General features: G+C 45.8%; 1 protein-coding gene across 1 annotated transcript in view; it reads left to right on the forward strand.

Moving 5' to 3' along the window:
- The window catches only part of LOC124009457 (receptor-type tyrosine-protein phosphatase mu-like), a 234,387-nt gene that overhangs the window by 165,558 nt on the left and 49,711 nt on the right, over window positions 1-19,118 (forward strand). The window contains exons 8-9 of the mRNA XM_046321268.1: window positions 1,141-1,449; window positions 3,450-3,559. Of these exons, the coding sequence (XP_046177224.1) occupies window positions 1,141-1,449; window positions 3,450-3,559 (419 nt within the window). The remainder of the gene's footprint in view (window positions 1-1,140; window positions 1,450-3,449; window positions 3,560-19,118) is intronic.

Raw genomic sequence — 19,118 nt, forward strand, 5'->3', positions numbered from 1 at the left:
TCTGGATAGTTTACTCTGTATCCATGTTGAGTTGATAGCTGGCCTGGACAGGGTGGGGAGGAAGGAGAGGGGGAAGGAAGGACGAGGACATGACATGGTCTGGAGGGATTATATGTCCTATACAGAGATACTTTCACCAGTAGGTCTAGAGGGATGATATGTCCTATACAGAGATACTATCACCAGTAGGTTCAGAAGGATGATATATCCTATACAGAGATACTATCACTAGTAGGTCTAGAAGGATGATATGTCCCATACAGAGATACTTTCACTAGTAGGTCTAGAGGGATGATATGTCCCATACAGAGATACTTTCACTAGTAGGTCTAGAGGGATGATATGTCCTATACAGAGATACTATCACCAGTAGGTTCAGAAGGATGATATGTCCTATACAGAGATACTATCACTAGTAGGTCTAGAAGGATGATATGTCCCATACAGAGATACTATCACCAGTAGGTCTGGAGACTTTGCTGTTTGTGATTTTGGTGCTAGGAAAGCAGAAGCTCACGTTTTCACACAAGAAAATGTTACACTGACACAAACAAAGGAGCAACTCTATTCAGGAGCCAAATCATAGAAGATGTGCTGATTCACTGCAGTGAGAGTTAGATTAGGGCTCCTTTTGAAACCACAGAATGAACTGGCACAATCTAATACAGACAGCCAGACAGACGCATAATGTTATGTTCGGTTTTGGAGATGAACAGTTTACAAAATGTAGCATGACTGATTTGAAATAGCATCATGGATACCATTTGGCTCATTCAACACGTGTCCAGACATTTTTAATCAGGTTGCTGCTGTAAAAAGAGGTCAAAACACCTGGTTAAACCAAAAGTTACATTCAAACAGACGTTGTTTTCTTCCACTACAGACCCGATGCATTGTACAACAGTTGCCTAGGATAATCACACAGGCCAGCACATGCGTGCGAACACACACACACACACACACACACACACACACACACACACACACACACACACACACACACACACACACACACACACACACACACACACACACACACACACACACACACACACACACACACACACACACACACATTCCCAAACCAGAAGATCCTTATCCATCCTGTATCCTCTAAATACCTCTCTCCTCCCCCTACAGAGCCAATCCACGCTCCCAGACGTCTGGAGGTAGTTGACGTCCAATCAAAACAAGTCACCATTCGCTGGGAGCCGTTTGGCTACAACGTGACGCGTTGTCATAGCTACAACCTAACGGTGCAGTACCGCTCCCGCGTGGCGGGGAAGGACGAGACCCGGGAGGAGGTGTGTTACGACACCCTGGGTCGCGACCCCCAGCACACCATCCACAACCTGACTCCCTACACCAACCTGTCAGTCAAACTGGTCCTCAAGAACCCAGAGGGGGTCAAAGAGAGCCGAGAGATGGCGCTGCAGACGGATGAAGATGGTGAGTGTTATAACACGGTTATGACAGGGTTACGACAGGGTTATGACAGGGTTACGACAGAGTTATAACACCTTAGAATGGTTATAACAAGGTTACAACAGGGTTACGACAGGGTTACAACAGGGTTACGACAGGGTTACGACAGGGTTATGACAGGGTTACGACAGGGTTACGACAGGGTTACGACAGGGTTACGACAGGGTTACGACAGGGTTACGACATGGTTACGACAGGGTTACGACAGGGTTACGACAGGGTTACGACAGGGTTACGACAGGGTTACGACAGGGTTATGACATGGTTATGACAGGGTTATGACAGGGTTATGACAGGAATCGACAGTAATACTCTAAGGCGTTATAACAGGAACTGATGAACGACTCAGGAATCGACAGTAGAGAGATACTGACAGGATGAGAAAGTCTTGTCAGGTCTGTCTCATATATTTTTAGAGGGAATCTTAAAAGGGAGACAACTGTTTCACAGTATATGACTTGTGGGAGTGTGTGTGTGTGCGTTGGTGAGTGTGTGCATGCTCGTGCGTATGTGTGTGTGTGCGAGCTTGTGTGTGTGTTTACAGTCCCACTGGGAGAAGGAAACAGACATAGATGGGGTGTAGCTGTTCTTTCAGAGACTCCCTTTGACAGAAGAAATCCTCTGTCATTTCATTTCATTTGAAGAAGTAAAATGATCCCTGTCAGTTTGAGAGGACCATGTCTCTCTCTCTCTCTCTCTCTCTCAGGCACACAGGCAGACAGACAGACAGACAGATAGATAGACCAACGGACAGGCAGAGAGACAGACAGACAGGCAGAGAGACAGACTAATAGGCAGATAGACAGAGAGACAGACAGGCAGAGAGACAGACAGACATAGAGACAGACAGGCAGAGAGACAGACAGGCAGAGAGACAGACAGGCTGGCAGACATACAGACAGGCAGACAGGCAGAGAGACAGACAGACAGACAGGCAGAGAGACAGACAGACAGACAGGCAGACAGGCAGAGAGACAGACAGACAGACAGGCAGAGAGGCACAGACAGACAGACAGACAGACAGACAGGCGGACGGACAGACAGACAGACAGACAGACAGACAGACAGACAGACAGACAGACAGACAGACAGACAGACAGACAGACAGACAGACAGACAGACAGGCAGACAGACAGACAGACAGACAGACAGACAGACAGACAGACAGACGGACGGACGGACGGACGGACGGACGGACGGACGGACGGGCGGGCGGACGGGCGGGCGGACGGACGGACGGACGGACGGACGGACAGGCAGACAGACAGACAGACAGACAGACAGACAGACAGACAGACAGACAGACAGACAGACAGACAGACAGACAGACAGACCGACATACGGACAGACGGACGGACAGACAGACAGACTAGACAGACTCTAAGAACATATAAAGGCAGAAGATGATTGGAGAGATTGAATTGGTGGAGATTTCCCTCGGGGAGATCGGTTCAGTGCTCGACCAGTTTGTTTGTACAGTTGAATGGATGTGAGAAGGGAAAGTGTCCTTTACTTTTCCCACTCAGTCTCTTCTCATCAAAATACATTCATGGGTATCTGAGTATAATTGTTTTGGTGTGTGGCACATTGTGAAGGTTTCAGACCTACACCTCTCTTTGCTGCTTTTCCACAGGCAGCCCAATTATTATATTCTGTCATGTTGTTTGGCCATAATCCGACAAAATATCAGATTTGGGGCGGTGCCTGTGTAAACGCAGAATTAGTGTCTGTGATGTTAGTTCTCGTCGTATCCTCTCAGAGTATCTGTAACGAAGCATTAGTGTCTGTGATGTTAGTTCTCGTCGTATCCTCTCAGAGTATCTGTAACGAAGCGTTGCGTCTCTCTTATGCATTGTTCTGGTCCCCCTCAGTACCCGGAGCGGTACCTCTAGAGTCGTTCCAGGGGAGTGCCTCTAAGGAGGGAGGTGTTTCTCATGTATTTGTTCTGGTCCTGTCCCCCTCAGTACCCGGAGCGGTACCTCTGGACTCCATCCAGGCCAGTGCTTATGAAGAGAAGATGATCCTGAAATGGAGAGAACCGGCCCAGACCTACGGAATCATCACTCAGTACGAGGTAATTCGTGAATTTATCGATTGATTAAAATGAACGATCGATTGATGGAATTTACTCAATTATCAAACACACAGTCTTTGTTTCTTTTTTTGTTCTTGGCCAGATTCTTGTCAATTTCTGTCTCTTCTGAATCCTTTTAGAGAACCACTGAAGCAATACACCTCTAATACCCCTCCAATACCCCTCCAATACACCTCTAATACACCTCCAATACCCCTCCAATACACCTCCAATACCCCTCCAATACACCTCCAATACACCTCCAATACACCTCCAATACCCCTCCAATACACCTCCAATACCCCTCCAATACACCTCCTTATTCCTGTTGAACAACCAAAAAATGGACAAAACAAATCTGAAAATATCACACATCCCAGACCATGTACTTTTCCTGGCTACTAAACTACAGGCTATGTGCCCATGTAATGGTGGTTTATACCCATGCCAGCTAAGCCCCTGAACTATATTTAATGTTGAATATTAGGTAGGTTCTCTATCCGACCCCCCCGCCCGCGCCAAAATAAGAGAGGAGAATTAGTCATTGGTCTGAAGCCGAAAAAAGAACGGAAATTCACATGAGCACCACAATGCCTACTCCACCCATGCTCTACCAAGGTTTTCCAGCACACAGCTTTGACCTACAACAGAAGCTACTGCATGTTGGTCTATTGCATTTCAAGCAATGTGTGTGCAGGTTACTTAGGATTCAAACCTCCCAAACTACCTTTTGAAGCTTTTCTTAAAAATTATATAAAAGCAAGCTTTTAGCTAAATAGGCCTATCTTCCGTGTACCACCACTACCATGTCACAACACAACTGATTGGCTCAAGCACAGTACATTCCACAAATTAACTTTTGACACGGCACACCTGTTAATTGAAACGCATTCCAGGTGACTCATGAAGCTGGTTGAGAGAATACCAAGAGTGTGCAAAGCTGTCATCAAGGCAGAAGGTGGCCACCTTGATAAATGTAAAATATAAAATATATTTGTATTTGTTTAACACTTTTATGGTTACTACATGATTCCATATTATATTGTTATTTTATAGTTTTGATGTCTTCACTATTATTCTATTATTCTGTAATGTAAAACATAAACATAAACATAAAGAAGATCCCTTGAATGACTAGGTGTATTCAAACTTTTGATTGGTAGTGTCTATATATACAGTATATATATTATAACGCCTATTCAGCATCGTTCACGCCCTCTAAAGCTTTAGCTCCACCCATCTCAGCATCGTTCACGCCCTCTTAAGCTTTAGCCCCACCCATCTCAGCATCGTTCACACCCTCTTAAGCTTTAGTTCCACCCATCTCAGCATCGTTCACGCCCTCTTAAGCTTTAGCTCCACCCATCTCAGCATCGTTCATGCCCTCTTAAGCTTTAGCCCCACCCATCTCAGCATCGTTCACGCCCTCTTAAGCTTTAGCCCCACCCATCTCAGCATCGTTCACACCCTCTTAAGCTTTAGCCCCACCCATCTCTTTAAGGATGCACATGTGAGGCCATGTGCTAAACAGAGTGAGTAAGGTAGTGTAGTAAACAGAGTGAGTAAGGTAGTGTAGTAAACAGAGTGAGTAAGGTAGTGTAGTAAACAGAGTGAGTAAGGTAGTGTAGTAAACAGAGTGAGTAAGGTAGTGTAGTAAACAGAGTGAGTAAGGTAGTGTAGTAAACAGAGTGAGTACGGTAGTGTAGTAAACAGAGTGAGTAAGGTAGTGTAGTAAACAGAGTGAGTAAGGTAGTGTAGTAAACAGAGTGAGTACGGTAGTGTAGTAAACAGAGTGAGTAAGGTAGTGTAATAAACAGAGTGAGTAAGGTAGTGTAGTAAACAGAGTGAGTAAGGTAGTGTAGTAAACAGAGTGAGTAAGGTAGTGTCGTCAACAACCAAAGATTTCAAGACTAAAAGTGGTGAAAGTAGAAGCCTAGAATAAGGAAAAACTCTGTGTAAAAATACACTTTATCTAGTCCTTGGCCTATATTCTAATCTGACTTTCAAAGTGTCCAGATACAAATACATTGTTTTAATTATTAGATGATTCTTATCCAGACACACTTGTCTAAATGTATGGGTCATGTGAAAGAAATGCTATAACCCCCCCCCCAGCCACATCTAGCTAAGTGGACTACTTTCTAGACATGTTCATGAAATACAATAGATGACCGTAGTCAACCCCAGACACACTCTAACTTGATGGGTCACTACTGTCTAGACATGTTCACCTAGCTAACTTGATGGGTCACTACTGTCTAGACATGTTCACCTAGCTAACTTGATGGGTCACTACTGTCTAGACATGTTCACCTAGCTAACTTGATGGGTCACTACTGTCTAGACATGTTCACCTAGCTAACTTGATGGGTCACTACTGTCTAGACATGTTCACCTAGCTAACTTGATGGGTCACTACTGTCTAGACATGTTCACCTTGCTAACTTGATGGGTCACTACTGTCTAGACATGTTCACCTAGCTAACTTGATGGGTCACTACTGTCTAGACATGTTCACCTAGCTAACTTGATGGGTCACTACTGTCTAGACATGTTCACCTAGCTAACTTGATGGGTCACTACTGTCTAGACATGTTCACCTTGCTAACTTGATGGGTCACTACTGTCTAGACATGTTCACCTAGTTAACTTGATGGGTCACTACTGTCTAGACATGTTCACCTTGCTAACTTGATGGGTCACTACTGTCTAGACATGTTCACCTAGTTAACTTGATGGGTCACTACTGTCTAGACATGTTCACCTAGCTAACTTGATGGGTCACTACTGTCTAGACATGTTCACCTTGCTAACTTGATGGGTCACTACTGTCTAGACATGTTCACCTAGCAGGAAACATAGAAACAGATAACATAGAAATAAATAAACTGGAATGCCCACCCTAGTCACACCCTGGCCTAACCAAAATAGAGAATAAAAGCCTCTCTATGGCCAGGGCATGACAGATTACCAGTTGACAACATGACCTTATGATTTTACAGAGAGTGCTGTAAAAACCTCAACATGCATGAGGCCTAGGATTGAGCCTTGGGGTACTACCTTGGTGACAGGCAGTGGCTGAGACAGCAGATGTCCTGACTTAAGACACTGCACTCTTTGAGAGAGGTAGTTAGCAAACCAGGCCAAAGACTCCTCAGAGACACCAATACTCCTTAGCCGGCCCACAAGAATGGAATGGTCTACCGTATCAAAAGCTTTGGCCAAGTGAATAAAAATAGCAGCACAACATTGCTTAGAATCAAGGGCAATAGTGAAATCACTGAGGACCTTTAAGGTTGCAGTTACACATCCATAACCTGAGTGGAAACCAGATTGCAGACCAGAGAGAATACTATAGACGTCAAGAAGGCCAGTCAGTTGATTATTGACACGTTTTTCCAACACGGTTGATAAACAGGGCAAAATAGAAATATGCCTATAACAGTTAGGATCAGCTTGATCTCCCCCTTTAAATAAAGGACAAACTGTGGCTGCCTTCCAAGTAATGTGAACCTCCCCAGAGAGGAGAGACAGGTTACTAAAGGTCACAGATAGGCTTGGTGATGATAGTGGCAGCGACCTTAAAGAAGAAAGTGTCTAAACCCTCTGACACAGATGGTTTTTTGGGGTCAAGTTTAAGGAGCTCCTTTAGCACCTCGGACTCAGTGACTGCCTGCAGGGAGAAACTCTGTAGCGGGGCAGGGGAAGAAGAGGGAGGAGCATCGGGGCTAGTAATTTTAGAAAGGGTGGGAGATGAGGAAATGTTGGACAGGTAAGGAGGCATGGCTGAGTCAAATAGGAATCCTGACTTAATGAAGTGGTGATTAAAGAGCTCAGCGATGTGCTTCTTGTCAATATCAACCACATCATCAACATTAAGGGACATGGGCAGCTGTGAGGAGGAGGGTTTATTCTCCAGGTCTTTAACCGTTTTCCAGAACTTCTTGGACTTAGACCCATAGAGAAAGAACTGCTCCTTAAAGGAACTAACTTTAGCCTTCCGGATAGCCTGAGTGCATTTATTTCTCATTTGCCTGAACCAGAGCCAGTCAGCCTGAGTATGCGTGTGCCGAGCCTTTCGCCAAATGCAATTCTTGAGGTGGAGTAAATCTGCAAGATCACGGTCGAACCGGGGGCTGAACCTGTTTTTAAAATTCTCATTTTCATTATGTTGTTGTGTTTGTTAACAATTTCACTGAAATTATCAAAAAAGAAGGTCCAAGCGTCTTCGACAGAGGGGATCAAGCTGATTCTATACCATTTTACAGGGGCCAGGTCAGGAAGGAACGCTTGATCATTAAAGTATTTTAGCGAGTTTCTTTGACAAATCAGGGCAGGTCATTTCACTGAGCAGCCATTACGAACACAGGCTTTAAAACAGTGATTACTAAGATCATTAAAGAAAACACCAGACTGATACCTGTCAGGACCCGGGTCTCTGGAGTGAGAACCAGTCACTAAACCAACTGAGCCACGAATAGTCAGCAGAACCCAGAAGATGAGGCAGACACAGCAGTACTTGAGACGGTGTATTTAATGAAGTAAAAAGTGAAGTTCTTCAGGAAAACATGTAACTCCACAACCTCAAAAGGAATTCCACAAGAACAAAGGTAATCCTCCAAGACAAAAAGGTAAATCCACAAGGTGGAAGGTATAGCACAAAAAAGCCTCAAAAGATACTTAAAAACAAACAAACAAGAACAAAAAACAGAATTCCACAAGAGAGTCCACCGGGATCAACAAGAGTTCACAGAGTACTAGGGCTGGGTGCTAACATACAAACACAGAGCAAAGAACTGAGTAAAACAAAGGGTTTAAATACAATCAGGGGAAACGAGGCACAGGTGCAAATAATAATGGGGATCAAGGGAAAAGAAAAGGTCAAAAGGCACAATGGGGGCATCTAGTGACCAAAAACCGGAACAACCCTGGCCAAATCCTGACAGAATCCCCCCCCTAGGAACGGCTCCTGACGTTCCTACCAGCTCTCTCAGGGTGGAGGGCCCTGAACTGACGAATGAGTTCAGGGTCCAGTATGTCTTTGGCAGGAACCCAGGAGCGCTCCTCGGGACCGTAGCCTTCCCAGTCCACCAGATACTGCCAGGACCGCTGCACACTCCAAGGTGCGACCTACGCCCGGGTGACAGGTGAGGCGAGAGGAGTGCCTCCACAGAAGGACCTGAGTCCTCACTGCCTTGGGGACAAACAACCGATTGGCAGGACCTCCTTTCGGGTCCGGTTCAATAGCTTGAGCTCGTCTCACGGTATCCTCAACTTGCCACGAGATCGGAGCCACGATCTTAGCAGGATAAACTGGAATCGATTGAAGAAAAGAGACCATCTAGCTTGTCTAGAGTTCAACCGCTTCGCCTGCTGGATATACTCCAGATTTTTGTGGTCCGTAAGCACTTGAAACGGGTGAGAAGCCCCCTCGAGCCAGTGTCTCCATTCCTTCAATGCCATCTTAACCGCTAGGAGTTCACGATCCCCCACATCGTAGTTCCTCTCAGCCGGGGTAAGCCGGTGTGAGAAGAAAGCACACGGATGAAGCTTCTTGTCTTCACCCCTCTGAGACAGGACAGCTCCAACACCAACCTCTGAGGCATCTACCTCCACCACAAACGGTTCATCCGTAGTCGGTAGTATCAGGATGGGAGCAGAGAGGACGCGCTGCTTGAGTCCTTGGAAGGCAGTCTCAGCTTCTCTTCCCCACAAAAACCTTGCATTGCCACCCTTGGTTAAAGCTGAGAGAGGGGCTGCCACCAAGCTGAAGTTCTTGATGAACTTGCGGTAAAAGTTAGTGAAGCCCAGGAAACGCTGAACTTCTTTAATGGATTTGGGGGTGGGCCAATCCGCTACCGCCCCTACCTTCGACCGGGTTCCACTACAAATCCCAGGAATTGTACTCGGGATGAATGGAATTCACATTTTTCCAGCTTAACGTACAGATGGCTGTCTAGGAGGCGTTTGAGTACTTGTCTGACATGCTTAGTGTGTTCTTGAAGAGAGCTCGAAAAGATGAGGATGTCATCCAAGTAAACGATCACAAATATGTTAAGCATATCCCTAAGCACATCGTTTATGAGCGCTTGGAACACCGCTGGGGCGTTGGTCAGGCCGAAGGGCATCACCAAGTATTCATAGTGACCAGTAGGCGTGTTGAAAGCGGTCTTCCACTCGTCACCAGGTCTGATCCTCACAAGATGGTATGCGTTCCGCAGGTCAAGCTTAGTGAAAACAACTGCTTCCTGGAGCAGCTCGAAGGCTGTGGCCATAAGGGGTAGCGGGTAACGGTTACGGATGGTTATGGCATTGAGTCCCCGGTAGTCGATGCAAGGACGTAATCCACCGTCTTTCTTGGCCACAAATAAAAACCCTGCTCCCGCAAGGGAGGTGGATGGACGCATGAGGCCTGCTTCCAGAGCGTCCTTGATGTAGGTATCCATAGCAGCTTGTTCGGGTGGAGATAGGGAAAAGATCCGACCCCTGGGAGGGCAAGTGCCCAGAAACAGTTCAATGGGGCAATCATAAGGTCTATGGGGTGGTAGCATGGTGGCCCTCTGCTTGCTAAATACCAGTTTGAGGTCATGGTAACACTCGGGAACTCGGGTCAGGTCGATGGATTCTAAAGACTCGGGAGTAGAACTCGGGGAATTCGGGAAAATACAAGTAGCTTGGCACCTAGGACCCCACTGCTTGATAGTGCCCACAGACCAGTCGATGTGAGGGTTATGGCTGTGAAGCCAGGGGTATCCAAGGACGAGAGGGAACTCGGAACAGGAGATCAAATGAAAGTTCATCAATTCCTGGTGTTGTGAAACTGAAAGTCGTAAGGAGGTAGTGACATGAGTGACAAGTCCAGATCCCAAAGGGCTTCCATCCAATGTAGTAACCCTCATGGGGTCACTTAGAGGTTCAGAGGGAATGCCATTCTCCTTCGCCCAGACACCATCCATGAAGTTACCTGCGGCTCCAGAGTCTACCAAGGCTTGAAGGTGAAGCTTGTGGTTGTCCCAGGAAAGAATGACTGGAATGAGCAGACGGGAGTTGGACGGATGGGAGGAGGTTATGTTTCCCGTTACAGTTCCCCCCGGTCTGTACGGGACAGTGCGTTTCCCTGGAGCCCGGGACACGTGGAACGGAAATGGCCCGGTTTGCCGCAATATAGACAGCGTCGCTCCCTCATCCGGCAGTCTCTCTCAGCCTGGGAGATGCGTCCAATCTGCATGAGTTCCGGTGGAGCCAGCGAGGATAAAGGTGGGGACTCGGAGCTGGGACTGATAGGGGCTAGAGGTCTACGGTTGAGTTCTCTCTCTCTCAGACGCTGGTCAATGAGTGAGGCCAACTTGATCAGGGACTCGAGTTTGTCCGGTGGTTCCCGAGTGGCCAGTTCATCTTGGATAGTGTCGGAAAGGCCTTTCAGAAAGCACACCGTGAGCGCCTCGTTGTTCCAGCCACTCGCTGCTGCCACCGTGCGGAACTGGATGGCATAGTCCGTCACGCTGCGCCGACCTTGATGGAGAGTCAGGACCACTGCTTGGCCCTTGAAACACTCATTTGAATTCCTCAGCAAAGGCAGAGTAGCTGGCACAGCAGGAACTATGGGCATCCCATACAGCAGTAGCCCAGGCCAGGGCTTTTTCCGACAGCAGGGTGATGATATATGCGATCTTAGACCGGTCGGTGGGGAACGACGAGGGTTGCAGCTCGAAGGAGAGAGAACATTGGGTGAGAAACCCTTTACAAGCACTTGGATCACCTGAGAACCGTTGGGGAGGTGGAAGACGAGGTTCAGCCAGAGGGTTAACTGCCATGGGTACGTGAATCTGAGGTACTGGGACGGGAACTGTTGCCGGGGTAAGTCGATCAGATATCTGCTTTATGGAAGTCAGCATCTCCGACAGAAGATGAGAATGTCTAGCCATTAAGGCCTCTTGCTGAACCAGGGCGGCTTCGTGGCGTTGGACAGTCTCCTGGTGGTGGGACAGCATGGCAACAAGGTCCTGGGAACTGGCTGCCTCTGGGTTCATTTCTGGCTCTGTGTTTCTGTCAGGAGCCGGTTACGAACCCGGGTCTCCGGAGTGAGAAACAGTCACTAAACCAACTGAGCCACGAATAGTCAGCAGAACCCAGAAGATGAGGCAGACACAGCAGTACTTGAGACGGTGTATTTAATGAAGTAAAAAGTGAAGTTCTTCAGGAAAACATGTAACTCCACAACCTCAAAAGGAATTCCACAAGAACAAAGGTAATCCTCAAAGACAAAAAGGTAAATCCACAAGGTGGAAGGTATAGCACAAAAAAGCCTCAAAAGATACTTAAAAACAAACAAACAAGAACAAAAAACAGAATTCCACAAGAGAGTCCACCGGGATCAACAAGAGTTCACAGAGTACTAGGGCTGGGTGCTAACATACAAACACAGAGCAAAGAACTGAGTAAAACAAAGGGTTTAAATACAATCAGGGGAAACGAGGCACAGGTGCAAATAATAATGGGGATCAAGGGAAAAGAAAAGGTCAAAAGGCACAATGGGGGCATCTAGTGACCAAAAACCGGAACAACCCTGGCCAAATCCTGACAGATACCCATCAGGGTTATTTGTGAGAATACAAGGTGAGGAGAGTAGACTTTTCTTGGTGTTTGGAGTCATACCTTGTGGGATTGGTAATAATCTGAGAAAGATTTAGGGAGTCTCATTGCTTTAGGACTTGGTCAGTTTAGGTCACCTAGCAGGACAAATTCAGCCTTAGTGTAAGGGGCACGGAGAGAGCTTAGGGCAGGTAGGGTCAGGCCAGCGCAACAATCAACAAAGAGCAATTTGAAAGTGTAATGCTTAAAACCATTAAATCAAATTGTTTGTGGGCAGACTTTGTGGAGACCACCGAGCACTGAAGGTGATCCTTGGTAAGGATTGCCACTCTACCACCTCTGGAAGATCTGTCATGCCAAAACAGTGTATAACCAGAAAGGTTAACATCAGCAATCAAAACACTCTTCCTTAACCACATCTCATTAATGACCAACACATCTGGATTGGAGCTGTAAACCCACACTTTCAATTGATACATTTTAGGCAATAAGCTTCTAGTGTTATAACATGCAGAAAACCCAGGCTTTTACGAGAGCAGAAATCAGTGAAATAGATATCAGACCACAAGTGAGAATTGGGGCTAGCAACAGTAGATGGGCCAGGGTGTACATACACATTTACAGATATCATCAGCAGTAATACAATCAGGGAACGGCAGAGGACAGGGAGAGCTCTGCAGTGTTGATTTAGGACATTTGAATGTGCATCAGATGGCAACGAGATCATATTGTGCAGCAACCAATAGAGAGTCAGAGTCCCTAGTGTGGGAACAAACAGTCTGTCCCACGATTGGGTAAACAAGAAAGTTCATAGTTCACAAAGCATGCAGGAGTCATGAGGCAAGTAGCAAAATAGTAAAAAATGCACGAGAAAAAAATATAATGATTTGGGGCTAGCCATTGCAAGTTCAGAGTTACTAGTCCCAACAGTGTGTGTGTGCTGGAGGTGAGCGAAATCTCGGGAGAGAGGGGGGAGTGTGGTGGGGGTCCCTATACTAGACAGGTGGAGACAGACTTGGACAGACGGTGAACAAATCTCCAGGTGGAAGCCAAGCAGCATTGCAGCAGGTAACGGAAGTAGGGAGACTATTTTACGTAGCTAGCTTGCTAAACAATGAACCATAATTCTAACCCATAGCTACAGTACACTCCAATTGGCATAGCTAGACACCATGTATGAAAAGCTGAGGTAGCAATCTGCAACTAACCAACTAAATGCAATGTTAGCTTGCTAGCTAACATTAGGCTATAACTAGCGATGCAGATGGCAGTGCGGAGATACAAATAATATCACTACACAGATCATACACGTAATGATAGCTAGCGAGCCAGCAAGCTAAGTTCGCGTTAACTTGCAATGAAAATTATTTTCTGACAAAATTAGAAACGTGGAATATCTGACAATGTTGCAATGTTGTATTTTCCATTTGGTTTGTAGCTAGCTGCAGCTTTTCTGTGGCTAAACCAAATTGGCTTGTAATTGAACAACTTTATTCACATTTACAGATGGCATACAAGTTTGTTATTAAGGCACATGAAAGTTCACATGTTCCAGAAGGCATTTCTGCCAAAATAATGTTTTACTCTTCTCCCTATTTGGGGGTAGCAGGTAGCATGTAGCAGGTAGCATGTAGCAGGATAGCATCTAGCTGGTAGCATGTAGCTGGTAGCATGTAGATGGTAGCAGGTAGCAGGTTGCATGTAGCAGGTAGCATGTAGCATGTAGCAGGTAGAAGGTAACAGGTAGCAAGTAGCAGGTAGCTGTTACAGTGAGGCAGCTTGTGTGTGTGTGTGTGTGCGTGTGTGCGTGTGTGTGTGTGTGTGGGTGTGTGTGTGTGTATGTGTGTGGTTGCGTGTGGTTGTGTGTGTGTGCGTGTTTGTGTGTGGTTGCGTGTGGTTGTGTGTGTATGTGTGTGTGTGTGTGTGGTTGCGTGTGGTTGTGTGTGTGTGTGTGTGTGTGTGTGTGTGTGTGTGTGTGTGTGTGTGTGTGTGTGTGTGTGTGTGTGGTTGCGTGTGGTTGTGTTTGTTTGTGTGTGTGTGTGGTTGCGTGTGGTTGTGTGTGGTTGTGTGTGTGTGTGGTTGCGTGTGGTTGTGTGTGTTTGTGTGTGTGTGTGTGGTTGCGTGTGGTTGTGTCTGTGTGTGTGTGTGTGGTTGTGTGTGGTTGTGTCTGTGTGTGTGTGTGTGGTTGCGTGTGGTTGTGTCTGTGTGTGTGTGGTTGCGTGTGGTTGTGTCTGTGTGTGTGTGTGTGGTTGCGTGTGGTGTGTCTGTGTGTGTGTGTGTGTGTGTGTGTGTGTGTGTGTGTGTGTGTGTGTGTGTGTGTGTGTGTGTGTGTGTGTGTGTGTGTGTGTGTGTATGTGTGTGTGTGTGTGTGTGTGTGTGTGTGTGTGTGTGTGTGTGTGTGTGTGTGTGTGGTTGTGTGTGTTGTGTGTGGTTGTGTGTGTTTGTGTGTGTGGTTGCGTGTGGTTGTGTCTGTGTGTGTGTGTGTGGTTGCGTGTGGTTGTGTCTGTGTGTGTGTGTGTGTGTGTGTGTGTGTGTGTGTGTGTGTGTGTGTGTGTGTGTGTGTGTATGTGTGTGTGTGTGTGTGTGTGTGTGTGTTGTGTGTTTGTGTGTGTGTGTGGTTGTGTGTGGTTGTGTGTGGTTGTGTGTGTGTGTGTGTGTGTGTGGTTGCGTGTGGTTGTGTCTGTGTGTGTATGTGTGTGTGTGTGTGTGGTTGCGTGTGGTTGTGTCTGTGTGTGTGTGTGTGTGTGTGTGTGTGTGTGGTTGCGTGTGGTTGTGTTTGTTTGTGTGTGTGTGTGGTTGCGTGTGGTTGTGTCTGTGTGTGTGTGTGTGTGGTTGTGTGTTCGTCTCACACCTTTCCAGCCTAGTTCTCTGACCTCCATGTATTTTGTCAGGAGAAGTTGATTCCTTACAGCCTGTCTTTGATTTGACACAATCAAAGGGCTCAAAGTGAGATCCCTTCTGACAAACTCTGATCAAACACAGATTTCAGCTCCTCTCCCTCTTTCCTCGGACCAGGCACTGTGATCACTGTTTTTGTCTCAAATGGCACCCTATTCCCTATATAGTGCACTACTTTAGACCAGAGTTCTATGGGGCCCTATTCCCTATATAGTGCACTACTTTAGACCAGAGCCCTATGGAACCCTATTCCCTATATAGTGCACTACTTTAGACCAGAGTCCTATGGGGCCCTATTCCCTATATATAGTGCACTACTTTAGACCAGAGTCCTATGGAACCCTATTCCCTATATAGTGCACTACTTTAGACCAGAGTCCTATGGAACCCTATTCCCTATATAGTGCACTACTTTAGACCAGAGCCCTATGGAACCCTATTCCCTATATAGTGCACTACTTTAGACCAGAGTCCTATGGGGCCCTATTCCCTATATAGTGCACTACTTTAGACCAGAGTCCTATGGAACCCTATTCCCTATATAGTGCACTACTTTAGACCAGAGTCCTATGGGGCCTTATTCCCTATATAGTGCACTACTTTAGACCAGAGTCCTATGGGGCCCTATTCCCTATATAGTGCACTACTTTAGACCAGAGTCCTATGGAACCCTATTCCCTATATAGTGCACTACTTTAGACCAGAGTCCTATGGAACCCTATTCCCTATATAGTGCACTACTTTAGACCAGAGTCCTATGGAACCCTATTCCCTATATAGTGCACTACTTTAGACCAGAGTCCTATGGAACCCTATTCCCTATATTGTGCACTATTGGTTGGTGGAACCTTAATTGGGGAGGATGGGCTCCTGGTAACGGTATCAAATACATTGTACACATGTCATTCCATTTGTTCCATTCCAACCATTATTATGAGCCGTCCTCCCCTCAGCAGCCCCCTCTGCTCTCAATTTATAATTTTGTCTCTCTCTGTCTGTCTGTCTGTCTGGCTTGCTTGTTCTGTCTGCTTGCATGTCTGTCTGTCTGTCTGTCTGTGGCTTGCTTGTTCTGTTTGCCTTTATGTCTGTCTCTGGTTGGCCGGCTGGCTGGCTTGTTGGCCGGCTGGCTGGTTGTCTGTCTGGTTGGCCGGCTGGCTGGCTGGTTGGCCGGCTGGCTGGCTGGCTGTGGCTGGCTTGTTCTGTCTGCCTTTATGTCTTTCTGTCTCTGGCTGGCTGGCTGGCTGGTTGTCTGTCTGGTTGGCTGGCTGGCTGGCTGGTTGTCTGTCTGGTTGCCTGGCTGGCTGGCTGGTTGTCTGTCTGGTTGGCCGGCTGGCTGGCTGGCTGTCTATCCTTAACCTGTTCTTCCCCCTTTTGACGCAGGGACCTAAAACTGTGTAATTACACTGGACTTTAATTTTGTGAAACCTTACGTCTATGGTGTACATGTAGTAGTATGGACTATGGTGTAGTAGTAATGGACTATGGTGTACGTGTAGTAGTATGGACTATGGTGTACATGTAGTAGTATGGACTATGGTGTAGTAGTAATGGACTATGGTGTACGTGTAGTAGTATGGACTATGGTGTACATGTAGTAGTATGGACTATGGTGTAGTAGTAATGGACTATGGTGTAGTAGTAATGGACTATGGTGTAGTAGTATGGACTATGGTGTACATGTAGTAGTATGGACTATGGTGTAGTAGTATGGACTATGGTGTACGTGTAGTAGTATGGACTATGGTGTAGTAGTATGGACTATGGTGTAGTAGTATGGACTATGGTGTAGTAGTATGGACTATGGTGTAGTAGTATGGACTATGGTGTAGTAGTATGGACTATGGTGTAGTAGTATGGACTATGGTGTAGTAGTATGGACTATGGTGTAGTAGTATGGACTATGGTGTAGTAGTATGGACTATGGTGTAGTAGTAATGGACTATGGTGTAGTAGTAATGGACTATGGTGTACGTGTAGTAGTATGGACTATGGTGTAGTAGTAATGGACTATGGTGTACGTGTAGTAGTATGGACTATGGTGTAGTAGTAATGGACTATGGTGTATGTGTAGTAGTATGGACTATGGTGTACATGTAGTAGTAATGGACTATGGTGTAGTAGTAATGGACTATGGTGTAGTAGTAATGGACTATGGTGTACATGTAGTAGTATGGACTATGGTGTAGTAGTATGGACTATGGTGTAGTAGTAATGGACTATGGTGTACGTGTAGTAGTATGGACTATGGTGTAGTAGTATGGACTATGGTGTAGTAGTATGGACTATGGTGTACATGTAGTAGTAATGGACTATGTTGTACGTGTAGTAGTATGGACTATGGTGTAGTAGTATGGACTATGGTGTAGTAGTATGGACTTTTGGTGTACGTGTAGTAGTATGGACTATGGTGTGCGTGTAGTAGTAATGGACTATGGTGTAGTAGTAATGGACTATGGTGTACATGTAGTAGTATGGACTATGGTGTACATGTAGTAGTATGGACTATGGTGTACGTGTAGTAGTATGGACTATGGTGTACATGTAGTAGTATGGACTATGGTGTAGTAGTAATGGACTATGATGTAGTAGTATGGACTATGGTGTAGTAGTAATGGACTATGGTGTACATGTAGTAGTAATGGACTATGGTGTAGTAGTATGGACTATGGTGTAGTAGTAATGGACTATGGTGTAGTAGTAATGGACTATGGTGTAGTAGTAATGGACTATGGTGTAGTAGTAATGGACTATGGTGTACATGTAGTAGTAATGGACTATGGTGTAGTAGTATGGACTATGGTGTAGTAGTATGGACTATGGTGTAGTAGTAATGGACTATGGTGTAGTAGTAATGGACTATGGTGTAGTAGTATGGACTATGGTGTAGTAGTAATGGACTATGGTGTAGTAGTATGGACTATGGTGTAGTAGTATGGACTATGGTGTACATGTAGTAGTAATGGACTATGGTGTAGTAGTATGGACTATGGTGTACATGTAGTAGTAATGGACTATGGTGTAGTAGTATGGACTATGGTGTAGTAGTAATGGACTATGGTGTAGTAGTATGGACTATGGTGTAGTAGTATGGACTATGGTGTAGTAGTAATGGACTATGGTGTAGTAGTATGGACTTTTGGTGTACGTGTAGTAGACTGTAGTATGGATATGTATATTGAATAACATAATGAGCAGTTGTCATCCTGTATACTTGACTTGTTTAAAATAGAAACATTGTGTCCAGCATCATGTACGGTTCCCAGCTAGGAAACATTAAAAGATCAATTAATCAGCTTTTAGTTTTCCTCCCCGTCGTCACGTCACGTCAGTCTCATTTTAATAGTAAAAACCTGTTTGAGTGCCCAACAATGTAGACAAGTCATTTCACAATTTCTCTCTCTCTGTCTCTCTGTCTCTCTCTTTCTTTCTCTCTCTCTCTCTCTCTCTCTCTCTCTCTCTCTCTCTCTCTCTCTCTCTCTCTCTCTCTCTCTCTCTCTCTCTCTCTCTCTCTCTCTCTGAAATGTTATGATAAAGGATTTGGCATCACAGCAGACTCATTCCACCAGACAAAGACCAAATGACACACACACACACACACACACACACACACACACACACACACACACACACACACACACACACACACACACACACACACACACACACACACACACACACACACACACACACACACACACACACACACACACACACACACACACACACACACACACACACACACACACACACACACACACGCCAGACTCATTCCACAAGCAGACAAAGACAAAATGAGAAAAGGGCCTCCAAGCATTTCAGAAACTTGATGGACACAAATTATGCAGCACTCCAAACTGTTCTTTTGTGTTTTTTAATTGGAATTATAATGGAAGCTTTCTTTTATGAGGAAGCAGGAGGGTTGTCTTAAAGTGGGGCTTTATAGATATTTAAACTGGATATTAAGAAGACGAACACACACCTTAATGCTTCTCCCTCCAGAGCTGTGGTGCTTATGGGGACATTAATGGAGGAGGAATAAATTAAACTGGTTTTATTATTCTGATACAAC

Source organism: Oncorhynchus gorbuscha, linkage group LG22 (assembly GCF_021184085.1).
Source record: "Oncorhynchus gorbuscha isolate QuinsamMale2020 ecotype Even-year linkage group LG22, OgorEven_v1.0, whole genome shotgun sequence".
In the NCBI taxonomy this organism is placed as follows: domain Eukaryota; kingdom Metazoa; phylum Chordata; class Actinopteri; order Salmoniformes; family Salmonidae; genus Oncorhynchus; species Oncorhynchus gorbuscha.